This window comes from Sorex fumeus, unplaced genomic scaffold, assembly GCF_029834395.1.
Source record: "Sorex fumeus unplaced genomic scaffold, SorFum_2.1 ptg000042l, whole genome shotgun sequence".
NCBI lineage: Eukaryota > Metazoa > Chordata > Mammalia > Eulipotyphla > Soricidae > Sorex > Sorex fumeus.
Window position 1 is genome coordinate 10520189 of NW_026606099.1, and position 20008 is coordinate 10540196.

General features: G+C 59.8%; 1 protein-coding gene across 1 annotated transcript in view; it reads right to left on the bottom strand.

Annotated features, from left to right (window-relative positions):
- Window positions 1-669: 669 nt before the first annotated feature.
- The window catches only part of ITGA5 (integrin subunit alpha 5), a 30004-nt gene continuing 10665 nt past the window's right edge, over window positions 670-20008 (bottom strand). The window contains 27 exon segments of the mRNA XM_056120002.1: window positions 670-1768; window positions 3244-3366; window positions 4372-4473; window positions 5929-6042; window positions 6146-6232; window positions 7864-8016; window positions 8570-8675; window positions 8772-8852; window positions 8973-9052; window positions 9169-9261; window positions 9353-9503; window positions 10305-10372; window positions 10483-10620; window positions 10940-11094; window positions 11192-11247; window positions 11377-11478; window positions 11641-11686; window positions 12434-12625; window positions 13317-13525; window positions 14765-14817; window positions 14943-14999; window positions 17969-18012; window positions 18159-18203; window positions 18420-18545; window positions 19371-19416; window positions 19499-19560; window positions 19810-19930. Coding sequence (XP_055975977.1) covers window positions 1685-1768; window positions 3244-3366; window positions 4372-4473; window positions 5929-6042; window positions 6146-6232; window positions 7864-8016; window positions 8570-8675; window positions 8772-8852; window positions 8973-9052; window positions 9169-9261; window positions 9353-9503; window positions 10305-10372; window positions 10483-10620; window positions 10940-11094; window positions 11192-11247; window positions 11377-11478; window positions 11641-11686; window positions 12434-12625; window positions 13317-13525; window positions 14765-14817; window positions 14943-14999; window positions 17969-18012; window positions 18159-18203; window positions 18420-18545; window positions 19371-19416; window positions 19499-19560; window positions 19810-19930 — 2694 coding nt within the window. The 3' untranslated portion in view covers window positions 670-1684.

A 20008-nucleotide genomic window follows, 5' to 3' on the forward strand; every position in this document is an offset into this window, starting at 1 on the left:
ACTTTTTTTTTTTTTGTCTTTTTGGGTCACACCCTGCGATGCTCAGGGGTGACTTTACTACCCCTGGCTCTGCACTCAGGAACCACTCCTGGCTTTTCTCCGGGGACCGTATGGGGTGCTGGGGATTGAAACCAGGTCGGCAGCTCGCAGGGCTAACACCTCACCCGCTGGACTATCTGTCCAGCCCCTCATCTCCCTACCTTTAACGCGGACCTCCAGGGTCAGAGAGACAGAGCAACGGGCCGAGTGCTGGCTTTGCAAGCTGGGGACTGCCTCGAACCCCAGCACGAGGAACCACCCCCAAGCACGGAGTGAGGAGTAGGCCCTGAGCGCAGCCACGCGTGGCCGCCAAGCAAAAACACTCAAACTTCCCCTGTAGGATACTGGCCTGACGCTCAAACCCACGCCAAGAACATGCCCCCCCTCCCGTCTCTTGGGAGGAGCCGGGAAGCAGATCTGTCTGTGGACGGGCAGAGGGGTGAAGACCTGGTTTTTGCCCCCCTACCAGATCCTTCCCCTAAAAGGAGCCCCAAAGCTAGCCCCCGTTTCGGGGGTGGTGTGGGGGGCCAGGTCATGGTCCTGCTTCCCAGTGGAAAAAGGCCGTGAGACACACTTGCTACCGACCACACCGTCTGGTCCCCGGGTGGGCTTGCAAAGAGAGTGGGAACGCCCAGACGCCAGCTCTGGTCAGTGGGGGCACCGGGCTGGGTTTATTGCACTTGCAACAGAGTTTAAATAAGTCCCGAAAATCCGGAGCCAAGGGGAGGGGAGGGTCGGACGGTGGGAGTAGGGGCAGCATCAGTGCACGGTGGCAGACCCCAGCCCCGAGGCCCAGGGCAGCGGGCTTCCCTCTGTCCGGGGACCCGGGAAGGCCAGCGCCTGGCCACGCTGAGGTTCCAGATCTGTGGCCGTCATCGCCCTGGTGGGGTCCTGGGCAAACCCGGCTCCCCCGGAGGCAGGGACGAAGGGGGCCCTGGGCCTGGGGCGGGAGCAGGTTCAAGTGTTCTCTGGAAACTGCCCGCTTCTGTTCCCGGGCCTGAGTCTGGATCTCAGTTCCACGCCCGGTCCCAGGCTCCGCGTAGCCTCCTGAGCGTCCTGATGCCCCTCCGGGCTGGCTCTGGGCCAGCAGTGACCCTTGTCTGGGCTCGGTCCTGAGCGCGGCATCTGCCTCGGATGCTTCCTTGTCGGCCTGTAGGGCACGGCCTGGCCACAGCTGCCGGGTCTCACGGCCCAGGGCCCGGGGCCTTAGCTGGGAGCTTCGTAGGCGTCTCTGGCTGCTCTCCGCAGGCTGGAGCGAGGCAGGAAGTCCTGGTGGCACGTCGGGGCCCAGAGATCCGGGATTAGGTTCCCCAGGGAAGGAAGGAAGGAAGGTTCCAAGTTGTTTTCAGGAAACTCTTTCCAGAACGCAGAGGCTGCGGGGAGGCTGGGGCTGCGGTCCCTGGATCGGAGCTCCCCCATCCTCGAGGAGGGCGTGTGTAAACAAGGGTCCTTCACAGTGCTTGGGGGAGGGGACCCCAGCTCCTCCGCACCCCCCCGGCGCTGGCCCTTCAAGTATGTCTCTGGGCTGGGGAGAGGAGCGTCTCCCGGCCCTCAGCACCTTCAGAAAGCGCCCATCCCGCTCCCTGTCCGCAGACGGGGCCGGGGAGTTGGGCCTTCAGGATCGGGAGTCTGGGATGGGAAGGACTCAGGCGTCAGAGGTGGCCGGAGGCTTCAGCTGGGCCTTCTCCATGGCGGTGCCGTACGGGAGGGAGCGTTTGAAGAATCCGAGCTGGGGAGGAGGAAGGTGGGAGACGCTAGGTGAGCTGGGCTGGGTTTTGTGCTGGAACTCAGCCCAGGAAGGAGCAGGGAACCTCCCCATCTGCAAAACTGGCCACAGTCAGGCTAAGACCATCTTTTCAAGAGGACAAGGAGGGTGGACGGTGGCGGTAATACGGCAGAGGGGGGTCTTTCAGTGGTGCCAACAAAATACCCCTCATTGGGCCAGAGAGATGGGACAGGGAAAAGGGCGCTAGTCTTGCATGCAGCTGACCCGGATTGTTTTTTTTTGGGGGGGGTACCCATACCTGGCGATGCCCAGGGGTTACTCCTGACTAGCCTCGCCAGGAGTGATCCCTGAGCACAGAGCCAGAAATAAGCCCTGAGCACTGCAGGGTGAGGCCTCAAAACAAAACGAAGACAAAACCCACCAACTGGGGCTGGAGCGATAGCACAGCGGGTAGGGCGTTTGCCTTGCACATGGCTGACCCGGGTTCGATTCCCTGCATCCCATATGGTCCCCTGAGCACCGCCAGGAGTAACTCCTGAATGCAGAGCCAGGAGGAACCCCTGTGCATCGCCAGGTGTGATCCAAAAAGAAAAGAAAAAAAGAAACCCCCACAAACCCTTCCCTCCCCAACAAATAACCACAAAAAATTAAAAAAAAAAAACAAGCAACAAAACAAAACAAAACCCCCCAACAACTCCCTAGTTAAGTGTTAAAAGGGGCAAAAATAGGCCTGAGCTCAAGTGCCAGATTTTTTTTTTCTTCTCTTCTTTTTAGGTTACTCCCGGCCATGCACAGGGGTTACTCCTGGCTCTGCACTCAGGAATTGCTCCTGGCGGTGCTCGAGGGACCATATGGGGTGCTGGGAATCGAACCCGGATCGGCCACGTGCAAGGCAAAGGCCCTACCCCTGTGCTGTCGCTCCAGCCCCTCAAGTGCCAGGATTGACGTGTCTAGTCCTGGTTGGAGCGATAGCACAGCGGTAGGGCCTTTGCCTTGCATGCGGCCGGTGTGGCTGACCCAGGTTCGATTCCTCTGCCCCTCTCGGAGAGCCCGGGAAGCTACCGAGTATCCCGCCCGCACGGCAGAGCCTGGCAAGCTCCCCGTGGCATATTCGATATGGAAACAGTAACAACAAGTCTCACGATGGGGACATTACTGGGCCCGCTCGAGCAAATCGATGAGCAACGGGAGGACAGTGCTACAGTCCTGGCTTCCTCGCAGGACCGCGGCCACCGCTGGCATTGGCTCCACTGCTGAGCCGGCCTCTGGGGACGCGGAAGCAGCACCCAGGCCACACAGCGGCCACTTGTGGGGAGCAGGGTATTTGCAAGGACGGCGGCTTGAGTCGGGAAACTCGGTCGGGGAGGATGCGTGCGGAGGGGGCAGCCGAGATGCTGGCAGGACCGAGCAGGGGTGGACATCTGGGATCGGGCAAGGGCAGAGCCTGCTGGGCGGGGCACGCCGGGGGCGCGGCTGACCTTGTAGAGGATGTAGATAAGCAGACCCAGGAGGAGGAGGCCGAAGAGGATGGCGAGGATGATGATCCACAGCGGGACTCCCTGGCTGCCCTCGGCCTTGGTCCACTGCACGGCGGTGGCCACCTAGGACGCGAGTCAGAGAGGCCCTGGAGCTTCCCCGTCCGAAATGGAGCGCCCACCCCCTCGTGGGCCCAGGCCCCCTCTCACCTCCCATTCAGGCAAACAAGAATTCTGAGTTTCTAAGGTTCAACACCCAAAACAGTTACTTCTTGTTGTTGTTGTTGTGTGTGGGGAAACAGAGGGTTAAGTGAGATGGGTGGGGGAGAGAGGCAGACCAGGCAGGTAACGGGACCGTGATATTGTTGGACGGGTGGGGGGTGCGGAGAGCTACGGAGGGAAGGGCCTGGGATTGTTGCTCTTCCTCCCAGGAAGTATCTCTGAAGATAAGCCCATTATACGGATGTTTGTCCTGATACACCGAGGCCCTCGGATGTGCGAATGTTTCTCCCGGATAGATTAGGAGAGCGAGACCAAGGATCAAAGCATGTTGCTGCTCTTCGAAGGATCCACGCTTCTACGCAATACGTATCGAACGTGAAGGGCAGACGGGGGCTCTCAGTCCGAGGGGCTGTTAGGCCCGACCACGTGCCTTCCTTCTTATTTCCGGCTCATTTTCCTAAGCCTCCTGGTCTGACCCTTGGCAGGGGGCTGCTCCCTGACCCCCGCCCCCAACCCTTGGCTCCCAAATCTTCGGGGGCCTTCACAGCTGCTAATTCCCTCTCCCTGGAGTATGGTCCTGACCTCACCGGTCAGCCTGGTCGTTCTCTCTACCCTACAGGCCTCCACAGGGCCTCTCCCGGGAAGCCTCTCCTGCCCCCGAGACTGGGTTCCAATGCCCCCAGACGCATCCCGGCACGTGTCACACCGTCCGCGTCACTCACGGGATGGAGACTCCAGGAGCAAAGAGACCCCGTTTCTTTTGCTTCCCGTCTGCCGCCAGCCCCTAGGACGGTGTCTGGCTCCTAGCAGATGCTCAGCCAAGATGTGCTCCAATAACAAGGCCGGGCACCACCCCTCCTCCGGTCCTGGTGTCTGGCCCAGAGGGCTGGCCTTGGACCCCGCACTCACCTGCAGCTCCTTCCGGGGAAGCTGTCGAGGCAGGATCCGGTAGGGCATCTTCAGGGCCTCGTACACGGCCTCGCACTGCAGGCTGAAGGGCTGGTGTTGCCTCTGCGGGGGGTGGGAGGGGAGAAGGTGTCCAGGGAGCCCCTGGGGGCCTCGAGGACTCCCCGGTCAGGCCTGGCGGGGTATTTCCTGGGTTCTGGATCCATTCTCTCCTGAGTCTCTTTGTTTCTTTTTTGGGGAGTGGGGGGTGGTGGGGCACCTGGAGTGCTTAGGGCTTTCCCTGTGTTGGGACCAAACCCGGGGCTCCTGCTTGCAGTTCATGTACCTGGCCCTCTACGTTCCTCGTATGAGATAATAGACGTGTAATGAGATAATTATAAAGAAATGACATATAATTAGATGATTGCAGGCTCCGTAAAAAATTTAAAAGTATCATTGTATCGTTTATGTGGGTTAAACATACCTGGTCAGCAATGACTGATATTTTGTCTCCTTAATGAAAATTTAGACTTCGTATGTGTTTTTGGTTTCTGGGCCACGCCTGGATGTGTTCAGAATTTACTCCTGGTTCTGTGCTCAGGGATTACTTCTCTTTTTTTGCTTTTTGGATCACTCACACCCAGCAACGCTCAGGGGTTCCTCCTGGCTCTGCACTCAGGAATCACTCCTGGTGGTGCTTGGGGGACCATATGGGATGCTGGGAATTGAACTCGGGTCGGACGTGTGCAAGGCAAACGCCCTACCCACTGTGCTATTGCTCCAGCCCCAGGGATTACTTCTTGAGCACTTCAGGGGACCACAGGCAGTGCCCGCTCAAACTCAGTCTGGTGCATGCAAGGCCACAGCTAGACCCACTGTATTCTCCCTTTGGCTCTCCAGTTAAAAAAATGTTTTTATTTAGTTAAACTTAACTTTTTCTTTTTGCTTTTTGGGTCACACCCGGCGATGCACAGGGGTCACTCCTGGCTCTGCACTCAGGAATGACTCCTGGCGGTGCTCCTATGGGATGCCGGGGATGGAACCTGGGTTGGCCACGTGCAAGGCAAACGCCCTCCCTGCTGTGCTATTGTTCCGGCCCCTTACTCAGGATTTTGATGAGCAAGGTCACTCTGTCTTTACCGCCACCAAAGTGCCGGGACCCTCCACCTCTTGATGACTCCGGGCTTTACTCTCCGCCTCTTGCGTCTCTTAGTTTTCCTTTTCTTTTTAGTTTTTGGGCCGCAGCCTGCGATGCTCAGGCTCTGTACTCAGGAATCACCCCTGGCGGTGCTTAGGGGGGACTTTATGGGGCGCCAGAGATCGAACCTTGGGCCGCCGCGTTTGGGGCAAGCGCCCTCCACTGCACACCGCAATCCCCCCCCCCCTCCCCGCCCCTCCGTTTCCCTTTGAGCTCTGTGAGGGAGGCCTGGGAAGGAAATCAAGTCATTCCGGCCGTGGCCACCAGGTGGCACGAAGCACCCACGCCCTCGCTGAGCCAGGCCTCGGCCTCCGCTGGGTTTCACTCCCCAAGGGGACGGGGAGGCTGGGCGGCTGGGCCAGGGCGGAGACTCCCTCCCTCACCTGCAGGAAGGTTTTGGCCCAGACTCGGAAATGCAGCCGTAGACTCCGGCTCTCTTGCCGGTGCAGGGGCCCGAGCTCACAGGCCAGCTTGAAACACTTGGCCTCTGGGCATTTCTGGGAAGGAGAGAAGAGACCCGAATCTGACTGCTGCCCTCTCGGGGCTCCCAGACAACCCAGCACTCGAGGCTCCGGCCCAGGAAGTCCCAGAGCGACGTACCAAGATCTGAGGTCCCGCAGAGGTCGGGCTTCTGCCAGGGGCTTCCCGCCGGTGCAGCTGGTGGGGCTGGGAGCCCTCGGGGTCCAACTGGGAAGAGCAGACACGCTTGTTCACCCCTCCTCAGCACAGCGGGGAGGGCGTTTGCCCTGCGCGTGGCTGGCCCGGGTTCGATTCCTCCATCCCTCTAGGAGAGCCTGGCAAGCTACCGAGAGTATCCCGCCCGCGCAGCAGAGCCGGGCGAGCTCCCTGTGGCGTATTTGATATGCCAAACACAGTAACAAGAAGTCTCACAATGGAGATGTTACTGGTGCCCGCTCGAGCAAATCGATGAACAACCGGAGCACAGTGCTCCTGCAGCATCTCAGCGGCCTGTGCTCGGGGGCACAGCACAACTCCTTGGGGCCTCTCGGGCAACACTGCAGTGCTCGGCTGGAAACAGGGGGCCCGGGGTACCAGGTACCCAACGAGGACCTCGCCCATGTGGCGCCACAGCCCTGGGCCCTCTGGACTCTTCCGTCCATCCAAGTCACCACCGCCCAAGGCAAGGAACCGAGCCCAGCAACTGGGATATCTGAGCGGATCAAATCAGGTCCACGAGTTTCAGGGGAGGAGACGTCCAGACATAATAACTCGATCCCGTCCCTGCCAGTAAGGGCCTTTGCACTGGCTGTTCCGTCCGCCTGGGGCACACGTTCCCAGTCTTCTCTGTAGCTGCCGTGGTGCCAAGGGTCCAACCCAGGCCCACACAAGCGAGGCGAGCGCCCTGCCCCCCAACCCGGCGCACGCCCCCCCTCGTGGCGAGTCTTCCCAGGACTCGGTCTCAGTCTTCAGCCTCTCAGCTCAGTCACTATCTCCTTGGGAGGTTTCCTCTGATGACTCAGAGTCAGCAGCCCTCCGCATGCTGGCAATGAACCTTCACCACATTTCTTTTTCTTTTTGGTCACACTCAGCAGTGCTCAGGGGTTACTCCTGGTTCTGTACCCAGGAGTCACTGCTGGCAGTGCCCGGCAGACCAGATGGGATGCTGGGGATCAAACCCACCCATGCTGGCTGCGTGCAAGGCCAGCGCCCTCCCTCCTGCCGCTCTGGTCCCATTTCACACTTCCCAGTACCAGTTCATTTCTCCCTTTAAGGTTTTTTTTTCCTTTTTTCTTTTTGGGTCACACCCGCCGATGCTCAGGGGTTTCTCCTGGCTCTGCACTCAGGAGTTACTCCTGGCGGTGCTCGGGGGACCCTATGGGATGCTGGGACTCGAACCCGGGTCGGCCGCGTACAAGGCAAACGCCCTCTCCAGCTCCTTTCCCTTTGAGTTCTGACGGTCTGTTCCCCTCCACTCAATGTGAACTCGATGCAAGTTGGGGCCTTGCTAGCTCTGTTTGGTCTCACTGAAGCTGGAGCAGCCGTCAGCGCTGACGTTCATTTAATTAAGCATTGTTAATAAGAAAACAAACTTTCGAACAGGCGTGGGGGCCCAGGAGAGCAGCCTAAAGAGTTCCCCGGGGACAGAGCTGGGCCCAGGAGTCCGCCAGCACCGGAAGGAAAGCCAGGGACATTTCCCGCGGAGTATAAATGTCTTTTTCCCTCTGGGGGCCCTGAGGTGTCGCCTGCCTGGCCTCCTTCCAGTGACCTCGATTCCAGCCCAGGCTGTCCTCGCGGGCTCCTAGCAACCCCCCGCCGCGGGCCTCTGACCGTGTCCACGCGGACAGGGCCCAGCTCACCTTCAGGCCCTGTCGGTTGGGCGGGTGGCTGGTGGTGCAGTTGCTGAGCCCGGTGACCCTGGTCAAGTAGAGGAGTGGGAGATCGTCCAGCTCGTGGGGGCAGCTGAGCTCCAGTACGCCGTGGCTGATGGAGCTGGGGCCCAGGTTGATGAGCTGAGGGAGAGCACAAGCGTCAGGAGCAGGGACGGCCTCTCTGTGCCGAGGCGACGCCAGCCACCGGGGCCCACGCTCCTGTCGCCGCGGGGAAGACGGAAGCCAGCACACTGCAGGCAGCTCCCGCCCTCCTCGGGTCGGAGCCGCAGAGCACCGCGGGGAGGCCGCCGGCCTTGCGCGCAGCCCAGCTGGGTTTGATCCCGGCACTCCACACGGTCCCCTAAGCAATGCCGGGGGTGACCCGGGAGTGCCGAGCCCGGGGCATCGCGGATGAGATGCCATATGAGATGCCAGGGATCATACCCAGTTTTTGATACGTGCAAAGTAAGTGCCTGCCCACCGAACTATCCCTCCAGTTCCTGAAAATTAAGTTGAATTAATTTATCAAACAGCTTTAAGACTTCTTTTCAGTCGAGTCCAACAGGGAAAAGACCCAACAGGGAAAAACATCTGGCCACATCTGTCCCGGCCTTCTCCCCTGCCCTCACGCCCCGGGCCGCTCCCGGCCACCCCATTTCCTCTCATTCTGGTTGCCCCCGCCCCGGGCCCTCACCTCATAGACGTGGTGGACCGCGGGGCCCACGTCGCCCTCCTCCTGCGGCCTGTCCCGGGGGTGCCAGTCTGTCATCGGGAAGAGCACGGCCTCGGGCTTGGACACACTGAGGAGGACGGGGGCTTAGAGACCGTCGGGGGCGCCCTCTCCCTAGACCGCCCCTCCCCCGCCCTCGTAGGTGGGCCCGGCCGCCCGCACGCACCCATTCAGGGACACCAACGCCTGCGCTTCCACGGACAGCCGGAAGGACACCACGTCGCTCTGGGAGTTGTTGAGATTCTTGCTGTGGGGTGGGAGAGACTGAGTTGATGCTCGGCCCGCCCTGGCCCACGCCCCAACTCAAGAGCGTGCGGGCCTTGGGGACGGGGTGGGGGGTATCTCTGGGGAGCCCCCAGCTCCTTACCTGAGAATCTGGAAGTCAAACTGGATGGTTTTCTTCGTGTCCCGGAGATGCGGGACTGTGAACCGAAGGCCACCCCAGATCTGCGGGACAGAGGGACGGGCAGACTAGGCGTTGGCTTCACGCCAGGCTCAGCCACGCTGCGCTCACCCACTCTGGGTCTGCTCTGGGTCTGGGGCGGGCCCCGGCCCCGACTTACGCTGGCGCCCGCCTTCATGGGGTTGCCCAAGTCGCACACCAGCAGGCGGCTCTGGTTCACCGCGGAGTAGTCGCAGCTCAGGCTGGAGAAGTTCTGGAGGTGAGGGGCGCGGGTGAGGGGTGGGCGCCCTCCTGCCAAGGGTGGCCCCCCGCCCCCCAGGCCCAGCCCGGAAGCCCCCTCTCACCCCTGGGTTTCTGACGAGCCCGGAGTACTCAGCCTCCGGGGGTGCGGTGACCCGGAGTTCAGCCTCGTAGGCGCCGCCCTCACCCACGTTCTGGGCATGGAAAGTCAGGTTCAGAGAATTCTTGTCGCCCAAGTACACGCGGGTCTGCTCCCTGCGGGGAGGAGGCACAAAATGTGAATTCCCAAACCAGGACGATTGATGGTTTGGGAATCAGATCGTGACAACCAGAATTGCAGCAAACTGACAGACCCCATTTCCCGAGCTCCGACTTCATGGGAAGTGCGAGGCTGGATGCGATACGTGGAATATTTCATTTAACTCTCCTCAAAAGTCTGGGCTGGAGCGATAGCACAGCGGTAGGGTGTTTGCTTTGCACGCAGCCGGCCCGGCCGAGCCAGGTTTGATTCCTCCGCCCCTCTCGGAGAGCCCGGCAAGCTACCGAGAGGATCTCGCCCGCACGGCAGAGCCTGGCAAGCTCCCCGTGACGTATTCGACATGCCAAACACAGTCACAACAAGTCTCACGACGGAGACATTACTGGGCCCGCTCGAGCAAATCCATAAACAACGGGAGGACCGTGACCGTGATCTCCCCAAAAGTCAGAGGAACTGATGCCAAAAGCATGACCGATTAGAGAAACCGAGTAAGCTGGGGACAGAGAGAGAGCACAGTGGGTAGGTGCCTGCCTTGCACATAGCCAACTTGGGTTCGATCCCCGCCACGCCACACGCTGCCAGGAGTGATTCCCGAGAGCAGCAGAGCCAGGAGGAACCTCTGAGCATCACCGGGCGTGGCCCCAAAACAAACAAGAAGTTGCGCAACTTCCTCGGGCCACACAGCTGGGCGTGCTCCCCTGCTCTCCACCGCGGGGACCAGGTGTTCCCAAGATCCCTCTGTCCCCTGACGGGACTTGGCATCTGGAAGCCCCGGGCTGAGGTCAGCCTTCACTTACCCAAACACTTCCAGCTGCAGGTCTGGGACGCAGATGTTGTCTTCGCCGCAGTCGAGCAAGATCTGAGCCTGGGGAGCAGGCGGCCTTGAGAGGGGGACTTAGCCTGCTTCTGGGCGGTGGGCGTCTTCCCCAGGGAGCCCCCTCCCCCGCGCGCTGTGCCCCCCGCCCCCCCCCACACCTTCTTCTCTATCCGGCTCTGGCTCTGGTAATGCAAGACGGGCCGCAGGCCGTGGCTGTCGGCGGGCGCTCGGGGGTCCAGGGAGAAGTTGAGGGCAATGTGAATCGGGGAGAGTTTGTCTCGGAACTCGGACTCGTTCTGGGCCAGGGGAGGGGGTCACGGGGTCAGGACCGGGGGACACGGGGGCCCCGCTCCTCCGCTTCTGACGCCGGGCTCTGCTTGTGGTGCTCAAGGGCCGAGAGCCAGAACCCAGCCTCACTGCCTCAGAGGCCCCGGTGGTCCGACTCCAGCTCTTCCCACCACGGGGCCCCCCGGCAGCGCCCCCAAATCCCAAGTCCTTCACGGCAGTCGACCCGCTTCCTCTCCTTCAGGCGGGACCCCTGGTTCTACGGGGTGCCCCTTCCCAGTCTGGCCAGACGCCCCTCCCATGCCCCCCCAACGCCCAGGGGGGTCCTACCCTGAGGAAGATCTTCATCTCCCGGCACTCCTCCCAGGCCCCGTTCTGGATGAGCAGCGTCTGAATCAGGGTGGCCTGCCTGGAGGCGAGGAACAGCGCCCGCCGAACGCCTCCCTTCTGCTTCTGCCAGTCCAGCTGCAGCTCCACCGTGAAGCCTGCAGGCACACGCATCGAGGGCGTCTGCCCGCACGGCAGGGAGAGGCCCCGGCTCCCTGTCCCACCCCCCCCCAATCCCCGGGCCCCTTCCCTCACCGATAGTGTCGGGCACGTGCTTCCCGGAAGCGTTGAGGCAGAAGCTGAGGTTGATGCTGACGGGGGACCAAGGAGAGAGCACCAGTCACAGTCTGCGGCCGATGCTGGCGCCCACCACCCACACCGCCCCCACCGGGCAGGCACCCCGCGCCCCCTCGGGACCCGGGCCGGCCCGCGGAGCTCACCAGGCCACCGGGTTCCCCTCCAAGCTGCAGCTGCGTTCCTCGGGGTTGAACATGGCAGGGAAGACGGTGAGCGAGGCACTCGTGGACACGATGGGGCGGCCCCTGCAAGCGCAGAGGTGGGCCCGTGCTGGGACGGGGGACAGCCGAGCCCCCGGAACCCGCCACGGTCCTCTCGACTCCCCTCCCCGGCCTCCATCCCCCCGCCCCTGAAGCCCCTCCCAGTTCCCACTTCTCCCAGGCTGCTCACACCCCAGGAGCGAGTACCTGTAGACCACAGCCTTGTCCACGCCGAAGGACCCCACGATCAGATCTGCGAGACGTCAAAAGGACCCTTAGACAGGTGTGACAGGTGTGCTTTGACACTGTTACCTAGTTTCTAGCTTCCAAGAGACTGACTCACCCTTACAAAAATCAGATTTGATGAGTTAGGAAGAACTTTAGCCCCACTCACAAGTGTGTTTGAAAAATACTCAGATCATTAGGAATTTAATAAGGGAATGGCTCCCGATCTGCTGGACAAATTGAACTACTGAAGGATTCTACAGACTTCATTCCAGTGGCAGACTGGCAATCTCTTCAAAGAAGGGTTTCGGTTGATGTGTCTTATTATTCCACAGTTGGCCAAGAAGAAAAGATCCAGCAAAAGGTGCCACTGGGGCACATTGACGGGGGCAAACACGCTGATGCTAAGATTTGCCTTAGCCCGTGAAGTCTATCAGCAGAACAGAGGGACAATTTCAATGACTGTAACATTCTAGTCTCCAACCAGGTGGAGGTCGAAACATTGTTTCGTGTATTTATATCTCCTGTGTATGCTCATACTTAATAATACCTTTAAGAATGATGACAATGTCGCATCATAGAAAAGTATTTACCTAAAGGTTAACATTGTCTTTGGTTTCCAAAAAAAAAAAAAGAAAATAAGAAAGGACCCTCACGGCAAGCCCCAAGGCAGGACCCCAAGGGTCTCACTGCCCGGGAGGAGGCTGAGGGAGGGCACAGTGCCCTCTGCTGGCGCCAGCCCAGAATGGCCGCGGGGGAACTGGGCACCACTCACCCGGGTATCCGTTGCCGTCCAGGTCCCGGCCTCCTCGAAGGGCAGAGCCGAAGAAGTCCGGGCTGTGGCCGGCTGTCCACAGAGGCAGCAGCACCTGGGAAGGCTTGGAGCCCAGCCCCCGGGGGCCCCCAGGGAACACAAACACCACTCCTTGCTGGCTCTCCCCACCAAAGGGGGCCCCGACGGCCACATCTGCAAGACACAGCCCAGACCCGTCAGCCGGCCAGGAACGCAGCACACACGTCACCCCTCCACTCCCCAGCTCCCCCGCTGAACCTCAGGCTCTCTGTTTCCATCGGTCGTTCCCAGTGTTCTCATTCCTTCACGCCCCAGATGTGGACACTGATATTCAGGTCTGTACCTCGGAGCCAGGACAGCGTGGCGGGCACTTGCCTTGCACGCGGTCAATCCAGGTTGGATCCCTGGCTTCCATGGCCCTGCTGGGAGTTAATCCCTGGGCACGGCTGGGTGGCCCCAAACAAACTAACAGAAGCTGAAGTCTGCACCTCTCCTTGGGAAGTCACCAGGCTGAGGTGGGGGGTAGCACCGTAGCACTGTCCTCCCGTGGTTCATCGATTTGTGAGTGGGCACCAGGAACGTCTCCATTGTGAGACTTGTTGTTACTGTTTGGCATCTCGAATACGCCACGGGGAGCTTGCCAGGCTCTGCTGGGCGGGCGGGATACTCTTGGTGCCCTGCCGGGCTCTCCGAGAGGGACGGAGGAATCGAACCCGGGTTGACTGCGTGCAAGGCCAATGCCCTACCGCTGTGCTATCGCTCCAGTGTATCTGAGTATCTGATCGACCCCTGCCCACCCTGCCTCCATCTCTTCTGAACTGGGTCTGTCTGCCTCATCAGCTCTCTCTAAGCCCACGGCACTCACCGTTGTAACCGTCCTGGTCCAGGTCCCCCAGAGGGGTCAGAGAGCTGCCAAATCGGCCAAAGGCATCGCGGCCAGTGAGGGTGAGGGCGGGCGTGGGCTCCATGCCGCCCGGGCGCTGCAGATACACGTACACCCGGCCCACCTCCTGAGGCCGCCCGTCTGCCGTCCGCTCCATGAGCAGGGGGGCCCCCACCAGGAGGTCATCCAGTCTGGAGAGGGGGAGGGGGCGCATGCCTTCAGAGCCCTCTCTCGCCACCTCCCACCCCCGTCCCAGGCCTCTGGGACCCAGGGGGGCCTCTGGTTGTTAGGGGTCAGTGCTCGGCGCTGCTGTACGCCTGGCAAGGGAACTCAGGCCCAAGTGAGGAAAGGCCAGAGGAAGGCCTGGCAGGAAAGAACAACCCGTTTCTTTCTCTTTAAAAGAATGCTTAGGGGCTGGAGCCATAGCACAGCGGGTAGGGTGTTTGCCTTGCATGCGGCCGACCCAGGTGTGATTCCCAGCATCCCATAGGGTCCCCTGAGCACTGCAGGAGTAATTCCTGAGTGCAGAGCCAGAAGGAACTCCTGAGCATAGCCGGGTGTCACCCAAAAAAGAAAAAAAAATTCCTATTATTACTATCATTTGGCCACCTACCCACCGATGCTCAAGAGTTCCTCCTGGTTCTGCACTCAGGAGTCACTCCTGGTGGTGCTCAGGAAACCATTTAGGATACTGGGGATCAAACCTGAGTTGGCTGTTTGAAGGACAAGCCCCTAGCCCACTGAACTGTCGGTCTGGTCCATTTTATTAAGATTCTGTGGCTTACAATATAATTAATGCTGGTTTCTCACAAACATAGTTCGAACACCGTCCCCACACCCATCACCCACCTCCCCCTCTCAGGGACCCCAATACCTCTTCCTCTCATCTTCCCCTCCTTCAAGTCAACAAAAAATATAATGACCTCATCCATAAATAAAAATAGCACAGCGGGTAGGGCGTTTGCCTTGCAGGCGGCCAACCCAGATTCGATTCCCAGCATCCCATATGGTCCCCCCAGCACCGCCAGGAGTCATTGCTGAGTGCAAAGCCAGGAGGAACCCCTGTGCATCGCCGGGTGTGACCCAAAAAGGGAAAAAAAAAAGGAACAAAAGAACAGACACTTCCCTAAAGAGGCAGGTGGGGCTGAAGGAACAGTATAGCAGATCATGTCTCGCCCGTGCCTGACCCCGGTTTGACCCCCGGCATCACATATGGTCTCCTGAGCAATGACAGGAGTGATTCCTGAATGCAGAGCCAGGAGCAACTCCGTGGAGATGCAGGGTGTGACCCCCACGCTTCAAAGGCACGCAGATGGCCAAAAGGCAAACGGTAAGGAACTCAGCACCTGCTTCTTTCTGTCCCCCCCCCCCCCCCCCATCGCTCCTGCTCTGGGGAGTACCAGCCCGTGAGCCCCTTCCCCACTACTCACCCGTCACCATTGATGTCGCTGGCAGCCACTGCATAGCCGAAGTAGGAGGCCATCTGGGGGTGGGGGGGACTGGGTCAGAGCGAGGTGGCAGGTCACAGGGGCTGTGGGGAAGCCAGGGGCCCCTGGGAGCCCGACCTGGCCAGGGTCAAGCCAGGTGGTGGAGGGGGTGTGTCCTCACCTGTTCCCCTGAGAAATTGTAGAGGGATCGGACGTCGGAGCCATTGAGGATGGTGACCTGAGGATCAGGAGACGCAAGATGAGCCCATCGGTCTGGACACCCAGAGCAGCCCCTGGGTGCTGACATTCCCAGACCCTCGCCCCCAACTTCCTCCAGAGGGTCGCCCTTGGGTTCCCATCTGCATGCTGGGGGCACCGACTCAGGACAACTTCGTGATCTTGCTCCATACACCAAGGGAACTACTGGATGATTCCCATTGATCCACCTCTCCCCACAGGACGGAAATCAGCAGGGACAGAGAAAGAGAGAGAAGGGGGGAGGGAGGAGGGAGAGAGAGAGGAGGAGGAGAGAGAGAGAGTTCAAAGGTTCAAAGGACTGGCAAGTGACCATAGTCTAAGAGAGACAGAGAGAAAGAGAGAGAGAGAGAGAGAAAGAGAGAGAGAGAGAGAGAAAGAGAGAGAGAGTTCAAAGGACTGGAGAAGGGCTGGAGCGATAATACAGCGGGTAGGGCGTTTGTCTTGCATGCAGCAGATGTGGGTCCAATTCCCGGCATCCCATATGGTCCCCCGAGCACCACCAGGAGTAATTCCTGAGTGCAGAGCCAGGAGTAAGCCCTGAGCATCACCAGGTGTGACCAAAACAAAAGCAAAAAAAAAAAAAAAAAGACTGGAGACTAGAATTTGATCCCAGCACCACTAGGAGAAACCCCTAAACATGAAACACTTTGATAGGACCAGCCAAACATCACTGGTCGTGTGACTTGTAGCACTGTCCTCCCGTGGTTCATCGATTGGCTCAAGCGGGCACCAGGAACGTCTCCATTGTGAGACTTGCTGTGACTGTGTTTGGCATATCGAATATGCCACGGGGAACTTGCGGGCGATACTCTGGGTAGCTTGCCGGGTTCTCTGAGAGGGACGGAGGAACTGAACCCGGGTCGGCCGCGTGAAAGGCAAACGCGCTACCCGCTGTGCTATCGCCCCAGGGATACTTAACAAGCAAAATAAAAATGAGCAGCGGAGTCTTTGAACAAACGCTTGCCAAGTCTCAGTCACTCTCCACTCTGCAGCCCCCTTAAGGCACAAACGCCCTTGTTCCCCGGAGGGGCAGCCCAGCCCCCCTCCGCCACCCTGGGCCTCAGGCTCTGCTGTCTTCCTCGCTGTTTACTCCCCGTGAGCCCTGTCCCAAGCCGCTGTCCAGCTGTCTGTTTCTTTGCTCCGGGCTCTCCCTTCCCCACACCCTTCCTGCTGTCGAGAGCGGAATGAGGAGGGACACCTCTTGCTCGGAAGCCCCGGGGGTTCCTGGAGCTGCCGTCCAAGTGCTCCACCTCTTGGCTGTTGTTCCAGGCTCCGAAGGATCTGACCCTGACCTATCCACTTTTTCTGCTTCGATTTGTTTTTGGGCCACACCCGGCGGTGCTCGGGGCTTACTCCTGGTGGGACTCGGGGGCGTCTGCAGTCACACACAGGTCACCTGCGTGCAGGGCAAGAAGCTCCCGAACGTCTGGACGCTCTCTGGCCCTGACCTGTCCGCGTCTGCTCGAGCCCGCTTCCTTCTCTTCATCCTCCAACCCGCTGCCGCTGTCTGCTTTGCCGGTGTCGGCTTTTAATCCCTTTCCCTGTCTCTTTTTTGTTTCATGCTTTGGGCGCCACATATGAAGGTGCCTAGAGGCCACTCCTGATTCAACCTTGGGGGTTGCTCCTGGCGGTGCTCAGGGAACCAGGTGATGACAGGGCTCAAACCCAGGGTGCAAAGCACACGCTCCCCACCCTCTGAGCTGTCTCTCCAGCCCCTTGTCTCTCTCTATGGACATTCCCTGAACCCATCACTGATGATTGTGTGTGTGTGTGTGTGTGTGTGTGTGTGTGCTTTTTGGGTCACACCCAGCGATGCACAAGGGTTACTCCTGGCTCTGCACTCAGGAATTACCCCTGGCATTGCTCGGGGGACTATATGGGATGCTGGGAATCGAACCCGGCTTGGCTGCGTGCAAGGCAAACGCCCTACCACTGTGCTATCACTCCAGCCCCGAGCCTCGGTTTCTCATAGGTGAATGAGAGTGATTCTCTCTAGCCCATACACAGGGACACCAGGGCCCCGGGGCTTGTGGCTGTGGGGACGGGAGACTCCTGTTTCCTTTGGCTGTTTGCTCTAGACACCCTCTGGGCTGGCTGTGAGGTCTCATTCATCTCCTTTCCTTGCCTCAACAGCTGGTGCTCAACTGAGCAAACTCCCCTGGCATTATCTGTCTCCCTTTCCGAGCACTTGTCGGGCTCTAATAATAACAGCCACGGGGCACGATGCCTAACGGCTCGCCGAGTACTTTCGCATGCATTATCTCATTTCATTCTCACAAGAGTTTTGTGAGGTCAGAACTATTATTAGCCCATTATACAGGGAAGAATGACGGTCACAGGGGCTAAAGGGGGCCGGGGATAGTCAGGAATGAAGTGGGTCCGAAAAAGGAACAGACTGGGTCACAAGTGCCTGCCCTGGAACTCAGGCCGGACACCTGGGCCTGGATTCGGATCTACTTCTATTTTTTTCTCCTTTTTGGGTCACACCCGGCAATGCACAGGGGTTCCTCCTGGCTCTGCACTCAGGAATTACTTGTGGCAGTGCTGGGGGACCATATGGGATGCTGGGAATTGAACCCGGGTCAGCCATGTGCAAGACAAATGCCCTACCTGCTGTGCTATTGCTCCAGGCCCTTGGAGCTTGTGTGTGTGTGTGTGTGCGTGTGTGTGTGTGTGTGTGTGTGCGCGCTTTTTTGGGGTCACTCCTGGCAATGGATGCACAGGGCTTCCTCCTGGCTCTGCACTCAGGAATGACTCCTGGCGGTGCTCGGGGGACCATATGGGATGCTGGGAATCGAACCCGGGTTGGCCGCGTGCATGGCAAACACCCTCCCCGCTGTGCTATCGCTCCAGCCCCTCGGATCCCCTTCTGAACCCTCACTCGTGGCTGAACTTGGTGGTTCTGTGAGCTAAGCCGGGGCGGGGTGGGAGGGAAGGGCTGAGTCTTACATAACCGTAAGTCAGGTTCCCCTTGGGCACGCCAGCCACGAAGTCTGCAAGGAGAAGAGAAAATTGCAGGTTGAGGGTGCGGGAAAGGCGTGATGGGAACGCTAAGGGGCTCAAAAGCTGTGGTCCCGGCTTCGGGGTTGCTGTCCCCGCCCCCACACACACCTTGGCTCTGGCCTGGGGGTACACTTACCTTCCGTGTCATCACCACTGAACTCGCCCACGGCCACAGAGTATCCTGGGGGACAGGGGCGTGGCTATTAGCATTCCTGTCCGGGGACTCTCTGCCCCGTTCTGCCCCGCCTTCATTCCCTTGTCCACGGTCGGGCGCTCACACAGGAGAGGCAGAGACGAAGACAGGGGCACAGAGCTGCCCCCTGCCGCCCCCCACACTCCTTTGCTCCGGGCCCCCAAGGTTCTCCTCCTCTGGCCCAGTGCCCCCTCGCACGCTCACCCAGGTAGCTGTCATCGTAGATGGAACTAGCCTGGCGCGTCTGCAGCTGCCCCTGGACCAGGTTGATGAGGTACTCGGGGTAGTAGGACTCTGCTATCTGCTCCTGAGTCGCGGACAGGATCTGGCCTGGGAACAGGAGGAGGAGGAGGAGGAGGAGGGTCGGATGGAGGAGGCTGTGGTGGGAGCCCGGGGGCTGATGGGTAGATTCCACAAGTCAGGTTCCAGAAAGCGAAGTTTGTAGAAGAAAAGGACATTTGATTCTTTTTTTTTTTTTTTTAGTTTTAGTTTTGATTATTTTTTATCACACCCGGCGATGCTCAGGGGTTCCTCCTGGCTCATGCACTCAGGAATCACTCCTGGCAATGTTCGGGGGACCTTTTGGGATGCTGAGTTGGCCACGTGCAAGGCAAACACCCTACCCGCTGTGCTATCACTCCAGCCCTGACATTTATTTTGCTTTTTGGGTCACACCCGGCGATGCACAGGGGTTCTTCCTCTCCTAGCTTTGCACTCAGGAATCACTCCTGATGGTGCTCGGGGGGACCCTATGGGATGCTGGGAATCAAACCCAGGTTGGCCACGTGCAAGGCAAATGCCCTCCCCGCTGTGCTATTGCTCCAGCCCTCCAACATTTGATTCTTAAGAAAGGGTGGGAAGGGGTCAGAGGGGTGGTCCCACAGTCTAGAGGGTCTGCCTTGCCTGCAGGTGGCCCGGGTTCCATCCCTGGCACTTAGTGATCTCCTGAGCACTGCCAGGAGTTACCTTTAGCACAGCACCAGTAGTGGCTTCCAAGGATTCATTGCTGGGTGTGTGCACCCCCCCCCCGACATTTCCCCAAAGGGAGCGAGAGTTAGGGAGAGAGAGAAAGAGAAAGAGGAGAGAGAGATTTGGGACTGGGAAGGGAGGGAAGGAAGGGCCCAGTGCAGACAGGGACGCAGAGGGAGGACGCACCTTGCCAGAAGTAGCTTCCTGGTCCGCCCAGCACCACCCGGCCAGTCTGTGGACAGGGGAGGAGGTGAGTACAGCACCTGCCGGGAGCCCACTGGGCGCCCGCCACCCCGCCTCCCTGTGCCCCTCACCTTCGTGAACTCGGCGCTGAAGCCTCCTTGGCAGTACCCCTGTCCGGCCACCCAGCTGAAATCTGTGAAAGGGGGTGACGGTTGTAGGATAGGGCCCCCCCCCGGAAGGACGGGGAGGACCAGAAGAGGGGCTTGGGGAAGGGGGTGGAAGGAGAAGGAGAAGGGGGCTCCCGGGGCCAGCGGGTGGGCGGGGAAAAGGCTGGTGGGCTGTGAGAACTGGTGTGTGTGTGTGTGTGTGTTTGTGTGTGTGTTTGTGTGTGTGTGTGTGTGTGTTTGTGGGGGTACTCAGTCTCAGTGCCCCTCCAGCCTACCCGAGCGGCAGGGCGCGTACTCCAGGATGCGAGTGAAGTTGTCGGTGGAGAGGTAGCAGGTGCCCACCGGGTCGATCAGCGGGTCCTTTTCCGTGCGCCAGCTGTACAGGGGGGCACAGGCCTGCGAGGGGCGGCCTCAGCGTCAGCCCGCCAGGGTCTCTCGCCCGCGCGCGGGGCCCCCGGCCACCACACCCACGCC